Genomic DNA, 11,091 nt, shown 5'->3' on the forward strand with positions numbered 1-11,091 from the left:
ACATCTGATTGATCTTGCCGACAGATAAAATCTTTGAATTTCTTATAACTTTGTGGCTCTGGCGCGGAGCGCAAAATAGTTTCCCCAATTTTTTTTTACTTGATTCATAAATATTAGTATCTAAACTTTAGATTGATGACTTTTTTATTTTACAAAAATTCGTCGCACATGAAAAAAAAAAACCGTTTGTTTTTACCCTACTTTTTAAGAGTTTTATATGCTAATTAGTAATTAATTAGTCAAAATCTTAAAATTTCATCAAATTTTTTTAAACTTTACTAAATTATTGTCAAGATGCTAGTTAACGTAAGTGTAAAATATTAAAATGCTAGGTTGCTACGTTTGGCTTCCAGAGGCTGTTAAACTTAATGTAAATTATACACCAAAAATTAACAAAATTGGCCGAAAATCGTTATTTTTCGATTTTCTCGAAAACTAAGCGATATTTTACCAAACAATCTACACATCAGGTTTACTTACATCAAGGTCTACCAATGTGCAAAATATGAGCCAATTCGAAATTTTGACCCTTGCCACCTAATGTTTGATTTTTAGTGACTGGCTCTCTTAAGAAGAACATCACATAATACATGGAAGATGCAATAGGAGCATGAAGAAGAATGAAAGATAATAATTAATATATTTACGCAACATTTGTAAATAAAATCAACAGTTAACATGTATTAAATGCACCGTAATATATATGTGTCAAACCAAAAATGACAATACATAAATAAAGTCGATGATTCCGAACCAAATGCCCAAATAATTCTACAGTGAATATAAAACATAAGTTTAGAAAATAAATAACATCCTTACCATGCCATTCCATCAAAAGGCTAGTTTTGACGATTGCTTTTTAAGATGATCATCTCTCAGTTCTCCCATGCTTTAACATACCTCTCGCTGTGTTTGTTTACCATTGTATACCCACTAAAAGGTCAAACTGACGGTGACCTCGCGAGCGCGAAACGTGTCTATTGTGTGATGGATGAATCCTTTGTACATTAATTCATTTATTAAGTTTTAGTGGTCTTTTTCATATAATTAGTACACAAACCACCATACTATTGTGTGTACTGTATGAAGACATATTTGCATAGTGTTCACTTTTTAATTTCCTGTTAGTCAAATTTGTTTAGCTTCATTTCTACATTGGCAATCATATACAGTACTCTGTAATAATTGTTTACACGCTGTGCTGCTGTCTGGTGATTTAATAGCTTTGTTATCATTTTATACAGCTGCAATTAGGATGATGTTGCAACGGTGTGGTTTCTTTGATACTGTTGGTCATGATCATCTTTATGTCACTATTCATGATGCCCTTATACACTCAATCTCAGGTGATCTACTTGATGTGGTAAGTCAATGCCCTTATACACTCAATCTCAGGTGATCTACTTGATGTGGTAAGTCAATGCCCTTATACACTCAATCTCAGGTCATGATCATCTTTATGTCACTATTCATGATGCCCTTATACACTCAATCTCGGGTGATCTACTTGATGTGGTAAGTCAATTCATCTCAAATAGTATGTACTTTTAGCCATTAGTCTTTACTACTTAACCCCTCTCAAGTGATAAGTTTACTTCCCTCGTAGTCGTCTTCACTGGTAGTAGATGATTAGGCTTGAGGGAAAGGCGAGGAATATTGCTTATAAGCCTCTCTCAGTTACCATGTCTTATTATTCAAACGGTGTGAATTTTAATAGGTGGTCAAACCAAGCCTCCTTGTGATTTTGAGAACTAGCATAATCCAAAAGATCATTCCACAAAAGTACAACTCAAAACGAAAAAAGAATTCCTTCTCAAATTTATCCTTGCACGATGACTTTCCAAAAACAATTCCATCAAAATTAGGCTCTTCAGATTGTGATGATGTTAATAATGCATGGTGATAATTATGATATTAATGATGTTAATAATGATGATGATATTGATAATGATAATGATAATGATAGTTATGATATTAATGATGTTGATAATAATGATATTGATAATGATGGTGATAGTTAAGATATTAATGATAATGATGATGATATCGATAATGATGGTGATAGTTATGATAATGATAGTGATATTGATCATTATGGTGATAATTATGATGTTGATAATAATGATGGTGGTGATGATGTTAATAATGATGGTGTTGATATAGATAATGATGGTGATGATGTTTATAATGATGGTGGTGATATAGATAATGATGGTGGTGATGATGTTAATGTTGATAATGGTGTTGATAATGACATGATGATGATAAAAATGATGATGATGTTGCTAATGATGGTGGTGATATAGATAATGATGGTGATGATGTTGATAATGATGGTGGTGATGATGTTAATAATGATTGTGATGTTAATGTTGATGATGGTGTTGATAATGACATGATGATGATAATAATGATGATGTTGATAATGATGGTGGTGATGTAGATAATGATGGTGATGACGTTGATAATAACATGATTATGTTGATAATAACATGATGATTTTGATAATGATATGATGGTGTTGATTATGACATGATGATGTTGATTATGACATGATGTTGTTGATTACGATGGTGATAATTATGATGAAAATAATTATAGTGGTAATGACATGATGATATTGATTATGATGGTGATGGAATTAATAATGATGGTGTTAATTATGATGGTAACAATTTATGGATGTTAATTTTTATTGAATGTTTTTTACTATGTTTTGTGTATGTGCATACAGGGCTTGTTTTTTTCTATTATTTTATATGGCAATGAAGAGTAATACACATTTTATTCATATAGCTTAATCTTTAATTTTTGTTTAGGAATTTTATAATTACTATTTCTTGCCAATTTTTTTTTAAATAGATCAGTCAAGATATGAACAAAACTGTTGAAACAGAACTGGTAAACATTTCTCAAATATCAAAGTCAACATCAGAACCAACAGCAAATGCAAGAGTAATTGATGAAACTGATGTTTGATTATCTGATTGTTGTCAAATTTCAATCATCTCTAAAATGTTTGATTTCACTTCAAGAATACCAATAAAAAATGATTTTAACAGAAATGAATTAAAATGAGTGCATACGTTTTAAAATGCCAATTATAAAATGATAGTCATTGTTTTTATGCAAATAATTTTAATTACATAGTTTTATTATTTATATTATGACTTTTTCCACAAAATGCATATTATAAAATTAAAATATGATAGTTTTAGAATATATATTTTATGTTGTATGGTGTAATTTTATTTTAGGTATTTATGTGTAGACTAGAATAGAATTAATGTTATAGCTTATTTAACAGTAAATCAATTTTAGTAAATATTATAATTAAAATATAATCATTGGAAAATAAACTCCTAATAAACCCCTATTTACAACTCACCTTTGCCTCGTTAAAAATAGAGCAGTAAATTGTTCAACTCATGAAATATTCTCACCATCCAACTCATAAACATTCATTATTTGACATGATTTGTAAAACCTCCCTATATTTCATTATTCCAAGTTAGGAGGTCTGCAATATAAAGTTATGCAGTTTCTTTCATCAAATGTCGCCAATGTATCAATTATGTAATAATAGATCTCAAACATTCATTAAGCCCAATGACCTTCTTTACCCTGTCTTCCATTCTGTTCATCAGTGGTGCCATTTAAAACGACAAATAAAAACTATATTGACAAGGAGATTTATTTAAAAGAAATTATATGTTTGAATTTTAAAAAGTAAATTGTGAATACTTATGAGTTTCTTTTAAATATAGTTTGATACGAATTAAATGTGATCTGTACATAGAACAAAAAATATGGCAAAAGTTATTTGTATTACGATACAAATATTATATTAAAAGTGTATATTAAGAAAATATATATTGTATACTTAGATAAATAGATTCAGTAGTTAAAATGTTATTTGCACACTACAGACTGTTTCATGAAGTTGATAGAAATCGCTCTTCAATCATCGGGAGCCTACCATCAAGTCAAAAAGAAAGAAGAAACAAGAATAAAGTTAGATGTGTACACCATGAAAGATTTTTAAAAACCCTAAGAAATCAAATGTTGCTTGTTAATTTGGCATTGTCTAACAAGGTTGTCTTGTTACATTATACTCATCATCTTATGACTATGTTCATTATTTTGTAATTCTGCCGCGATAATTATGAGCAATTGTTCGTTAATATTTGTTCTTTATGCGAGTGTGGATAATTTTTAGCCGCTATTGCTACTTCAAAAAATACAAATACAGTACTCTATTAGAGTATTACAAAAGTGTATGTATTTTTGTATGGTTAAGTGTAATTTTTGGAGGTAAATGCCACCACCTATATTCTGTACATTGTTGTGTTTTCGCAAGGACTCCTTTATTACACTTACTTAGTATAAAGTACAAAATGCCGTCAGATGGAACAAACACTGACCAAAATACATCAGTAGCAGTTCGAATTGATAAATTGATTGAAATAAATCGAAAAGTCGGTTTATTAATTTGAAATAACGAATTAATAATTCAAAATAACGAATTGATAATTTCGACTTTTTAATTTGTTATTTCGAATTCGTACGAACGCCCTATTAGGGCCAAACAAAATATATATTACTTTCAGAATTAAATTCGAAATAACGAATCAATAATTCGAAATTTTATATTAATTAAGTAATTCGAAATAACCAAATAATAATTTGAAATTTCGAATTACTTAATTCAAAACAACGAATTTATAATTTAAAATAACGAAATAAAATGTCGAAATTATGAATTATTAATTCGAAAAAACGAATTAACAATTATAACGAATTAATAATTCGAAAAAACGAATTAATATATTTTCATAATGATAAAACTATAATAATTCGACATTAACGAATTAATAATTCGAAATAATTAGAATTTAAACATATACTATGTTACATTCTAACCGGCCCAATCACTATCATCGGTAGATACATCATATTTTTTATTTGTAAGGGATAAATCCGAAACAACATCATAACACGTATTTGAACTCGATAACTTGGCATCGGTAGACGAACATAATTGAAGATTCATTGACATAATTATATGTTTTTTGTTTGTTTTACCGATACATTCACATTTAATGCTAAATGTAAATAAACGAAACGATATTGTAGATACAGAAACAAAATGGTAACAGATTCATTGACATAAATATGTTTATTTGTTTTAATGATTACTCATACCTGATACATTTACATTTAATGTTAAATGTAATAACTAAATAAAACGATTGTAGATGCACAGAAACAAAATGGTAACATTCATTGACGTAATTATATGTATGTTTGTTTTACTGATCACCTGATACATTTAATGTTAAATGTAAATGAAACGATTTAATACAGAAACAAAATGGATTGACGACATACTAATTATATGTATTTTTGATTTACGACTGGCTATAGTTGGACAAACAACGATTCTTCTCTGTTTTTTTCTTAGATTATTCGATTTACCGATTACCGTGGCAACAATTTTCTTGAACTAAACATAAATAAAACGAAAGAAATAAGATAAGGATTGATTTTCGAAAAACATAATTGGTCTGACAGTATGGACTCGGTATACATTAAAGATGTATTGTCCCTTGAAACACAAAAAAATGAAGGTCGAAATATTCTAAATTTAAAGTGGCCATATCAAAGTAATATTAAAGTTATTCACTTTTAGTCGAAAATTTGAGCCAAAAACAACAAGTTTACGTAATTAACAGGTAAATTAGTTTGATTACATTTCATCTGGAAAATCGTCACGAGCGAAAGTAAACAAAGATTTCAAACCATGAGTACGCATTATGCATATGCTAAATTAGGATTGTTTACAACTCGTCACGGTTAAGAAGGTATTTTCACACAGATCAAGAGTAAGTTTTATGATTATGCATACATAGTAGCCAAACAAGCGCGTTTCATTATGGGATATGTTTTGATTGAAAACTTTGACTGGAAGTCAAAGTTATTTTTTAAACAAAAAAACGTCTGTATTTCAGTTAAATTTTTTTTTTTTCGAAAAATTGTTGGTGATAGTTAATAACTATTATGATACTTCAAAATGACCCACCTTTTTTCGAAATCTTTTATTTTTTATTTTTTTGGAATTAGTCAAAGGGACAATACATCTTTAAATAAAGGAGAGCAAGTAGAGATTGTTAACAATTATAAGTATCTGGGAGTATAGATAAGAAGTTAAATACAAGGCTCGTTTGTTTGGGGGCAAAGCAGGATATTTGTACAGTACTATAGAATGTTTTTACTAATCAGTGATGTTTTATTTGGGGATGTTATGTTATGTTATTATTTATGGTCTGGGAATTATCAGTAAGGGCATGTAAGGTGGGATAAAGATCGAATTAAGAAGGTGCTGGGTAGTAATTGGTTTGTCTGCTTGACTCATTCTACAGCGAACGGTTTGCCGATGCTATATTTCATTCTGTACTATTTATGTGTTTTTTATGAATAAATACCTATATATATATTCCATGCTATATTGGAAGACACCAATCATCCTCGTCATGGCGACATTGTCAGCTCCGTTTTGCATTCGTTATTATATAGGCCTAATTTTGATGCAAACATTGTTCAATTAGACGTTTTAAAACGTTTTAGAAAAAAACAAACCTAAAAACACGCAATTTCTAACGTTTCGATTACGTTTAACAAACGTTCCTTGTTTGCTGGTAACAAAATGGTACAGATTCATTGACATAATTATAATGTTTATTTACTGATTACCTAATATAATCAGTAATGTGATAGATCTTATTAAATGTACGTCTGTCATTTTTATTAAAATGTGCTACTGTAATCGTTACATAAATTATATTTTTTATTTGTAACTGGACTAAAATATATATATATATATAAATGCCAAATATTCAAAGATAACGGCCTACGCATTACCATAGAAGCAAACAAACAAGTCATCAACTTCTTAGACGTCACACTCAACCTAGCGAAGAACACATACCAGCCCTACACCAAACCAAACGCCACGTTACAGTATATCCATCAACAAAGTAACCACCCACCGACCATCCTAAAGAATATCCCGCCGGAATAAACAAACGACTCTCGTCCTTGTCATCCGACAAGAATTCATTCAACCAAGCCGCCCCTGTACTAGAAAACGGGTAGTAACAAAGTGCGAGGCAGGGAAGGCATGCGAGGCAAGTCAGAAATTTATGCGAGGCATCGTTTTACCATCATCAAAAAATGCGAGGCATCATTTTATCATTTCTCAAAATTGCAAGGCAGGAAATCACCGAAATTGAAGTAGCCTAGGCCCGCTAGGCTAGTTTCCTTTTGCACCTGCCTTGTATTTTAACCAACTTTATCCTGAATACCACAGCTTAGAATTAGTAGGCCTACTTTAATGAAGAAAAATCACATAAAAGTAACAATAAATCCATTAAATTGGTGATTTTACAGACGTTGTTTTTCTCGCATTTCGCACACTCAATGTTCAATATTTTGGTTTCTATGGAACGCCAAAAGAGCAAAATTAATTAGAGGGCTAAAAACTCTGTGGAATCCATTTATATTTAACGCATTATTTGGTGAAAATCAAATACAATTTCAATAGATTTTGTCACTGTCAGTAAGGAAAAATGTTACTGTTGATAATGTACACGGTTTCGTTAACCTTTTAAAGAATAAAATAGAAAAATTCATCATAATATCCTTAGTAGGATGTCCTAGGTCTAGACTAGGTAGTGATGTTGATTTAGGATCGATTATTATTCTTTGAAAACAGAACAGTATCAGCAGTAACATATTACAGCATTTTTATTGACAAATTAACAAATATATTGAAATAAAACGTGTTTTTCACCAATAAATGCATGAGAAATTGACGCATTCCACTGAGTTTTAGTCCTCTATTATCGTTGCTCTTTTGGCGCTCCATAGAAACAAAAATATTGAACATTGAATAAGTGAAATTCGCGAACAGTGTGCGAGAAACACGCCTGTAAAATCATTAATTTAAGGATTTATTTGTTATTTTTTATGTGATTCTTTCATTAAAGTACTCATGAGGTATACTTCTAAGGTGTGGTATTCACGCGATAAAGTTAGTTATCAAATTTGGAGTAAAAATACAAGCGAAGGAAACTATAGCGCCAGGTTTATTAGTACGTACATGGACAACAATAAATAAAAATCGTTCGTAATATACCTAGCTTACTAAAACAGGAATAGTGTATCATTATTAAATATTACACCAACTATTGTTATATCAAAATTGATTAAATTATTTTCTACATAGGCCTCTTATCTAGGTTTAGTAGGGCTAAGCATATTAGCTAAAGTTTAATTTTAGGCCTAGTATTACAATTGTCGGACGTAAGTCTTTTTTCACACGCGCTCCAGAATTCTGTCGCAATTTTTTTCTTTGCCATGCGGCATGTTATTGGATCGCCATATCAGTTACCTTTTATTCACCGCCAGTTATTGAACTTGTCCTGGCAATCGCTGTTCACCTTATTTGCGAGAGAGGTACACGTGTTGTTCCTAGAGAATGGAATGTCTTTGGCACGCCGCTCAGAGAGAAGTCTGTGCGTTGCTGCTGCTGAAACCACGTGCTATAGGAGGGGAATGCACCACAATCCTCTGAGCTGAGGGCTGAATCATTCCGCTACCTGCTAAATAGTAAAGAGGGATTTTCCATCTCTCGGGTCTACCGGATCTAGGCGCAGGGGTGTGACAAAATATTATTTTCACTCTGCTATGTTCGAGAGACATGTGAGTGAACACGCTCAAAATGCCAACAAACATTGCAGTCATTTGATGAGTGTGTCGCTATAACAATTATTGTTTATCGAAAGTTGAAGACTGTCGTTCAGATTTTTTAACCGTAGTTTGGGCACTTTTGTAAAAGTAAAATTTGACAAGATATGACTTGAATGAAAAAACAATCGTTACATAAAAATAAACAACATGATGAGTGTATACACAAATCTATTTAGATACGCTTGTATCGATTGATTATTAGGCCTATAATATAGCATAATAGCACGTTAAGATATGCCTCGCACCTTTTTGAAATTGTAAACTATATGCCTCGTCGCATGCCTCGCACTTTTGGAAATGATAAAATGATGCCTCGCACAAATATTTGGCATGCCTAGCATGCCTCGCGTGCCTCGCTGCCTCGCACTTTGTCAACACTCCTAGAAAACTCTCAACGACAGTGAATACAAGTACACACTAAAATACGAGCCGGCAACCCAGACAAGACGAAAAAACAGACAACGAAACGACATTCTGTGGTACAACCCACCGTTCAGCAAAAACGTCAGCACAAACATTGGACAGAAATTCCTATCCCTAGTAGACAAACATTTTCCAAAAGATAACAAACTAAGAAAAATCTTCAACCGAAACACTATCAAGATTAGCTACAGTTTTATGAACAATATGAAACAGATAATAGACAGTCACAACAAGAGAATACTCAACCATCCCGAAACAACATCCGTGGAAAACACGCAAGAAAACAAAACATGCAACTGCCGACAGAAAAACACATGCCCGCTAAACGGAAATTGCTTACAATATCATCTGTAATATACCAAGCCACAGTTACACGCAAAGACAAATCCACCTCGGAAACTTATATCGGACTCACTGAAAATGATTTTAAAACACGATACAGAAATCACACCTCATCATTCCGTAATACACGTTCTAGAAACTCAACCGAACTCGGTAAACATATTTGGACACTCGAGGACAACACAGACTATTCAATCTCATGGCGCATCTTGGCATCTACTAAAGCATATAGTAGCGCAAACAAAAAATGCAACCTCTGCCTCAAAGAGAAATTATTTATCATCCGCCACCCTGAATTATCGACATTAAACAAACGTAACGAACTTATGTCCGCCTGCCGGGGCACAGAAAGAAAGCATTGTTATATAACAGCTGACATTCCAAAACATATCACCTGTAAATGCTAATTCTACAAGTAAATGTGCTTATAAGCAACGTTGTAATTGATTCTTCTCATTATAGTCTCCTGATGAGTGAGTTGCACGACTCGCGAAACAAGCCTGTTGTAGAGACCAAACTGTAGTTTTTACTTCTTTTCCAGACTTAACGTATATATATATATATATATATACGTTATTATTGTTATTCAGACTCCACCCTGGCTCCCTTTGTTATATTTCTTTTATTCCTGTCCACCCAGGCAGCACTTGCCAGCTTTATACTCTGACGTTATCCAAATTCCTTCACTTGCACTGATGAAGGGCTAGTGTTGCCCGAAAGCTCTGCTAACTTTTCTGGCTGTTTACTTTATCGTTTTGATTTAGCTTTTCGATTTTTATTTTTGTATCTCCATTGAGATCCAGCCACTGATACCCACAGCATTGTCATTTTTTTCAGTAATTTGCCTTTGGATTTATATATATATATACTTTCTGTATCTATAAATCTGTCTATAAATTATTCAATATCCACCTTAGGGAATCCACCTAATATCCATATTCGGGAAGGATACCTAAACAAGTATATAGAAATAAAGAGCCATGTATACTGTTACTTTAATACTGCATTTATTTCTGCAGCGTGTAGGGCAATAGTTGTTTTCCCACTGAACAAAAACAAAAGCAGCTGTATTTTAACACATTAGCACACTAAATTAAAAAATGAGACGCCCATTTTCCCATCTTCTTATAGTTCCTATAGTCCATACAAGTCGAGGTGGCCGAAAACGGCACGTTATTTCGAATTATAATAATAATAATAATAAATACTTTATTTTAAAGTATTTAAATTTGTGCCATTTTGCATTGGTTTTTTTAGAGTATTCCATAATCTAGCACCATGATATGAAAAACTGTTTTTTTATATTCTGTTTTGGGTTTATCCAATTTTAATTACTAAATTAATTTGAAATTTCGAATTAATAATTCGTTATTTCGAATTTCAGAAAGTAATATATTTTTTTGTCCCTAATGATTTATATGGCTCTGTACGTGTATGTAATCAGAGCCATATAATATATGGCTCTGTCTTCTGTAATCAGAGCCATTATATTTTATATATATAATTATGGCTCTG

At 31.7% G+C, this 11,091-nt stretch overlaps 1 protein-coding gene across 1 annotated transcript in view; it reads left to right on the top strand.

Annotated features, from left to right (window-relative positions):
• LOC140059554 (prestin-like) overlaps nt 1–4,600 on the top strand; it is a 41,385-nt gene extending 36,785 nt beyond the window's left edge. Inside the window, exons 15-17 of the mRNA XM_072105496.1 lie at nt 1,245–1,292; nt 1,445–1,515; nt 2,863–4,600. Coding sequence (XP_071961597.1) covers nt 1,245–1,292; nt 1,445–1,515; nt 2,863–2,979 — 236 coding nt within the window. The 3' untranslated portion in view covers nt 2,980–4,600. The remainder of the gene's footprint in view (nt 1–1,244; nt 1,293–1,444; nt 1,516–2,862) is intronic.
• Nucleotides 4,601–11,091: the final 6,491 nt, after the last annotated feature.

The sequence above is a fragment of the Antedon mediterranea genome, chromosome 9, assembly GCF_964355755.1.
Source record: "Antedon mediterranea chromosome 9, ecAntMedi1.1, whole genome shotgun sequence".
Lineage (NCBI taxonomy): Eukaryota > Metazoa > Echinodermata > Crinoidea > Comatulida > Antedonidae > Antedon > Antedon mediterranea.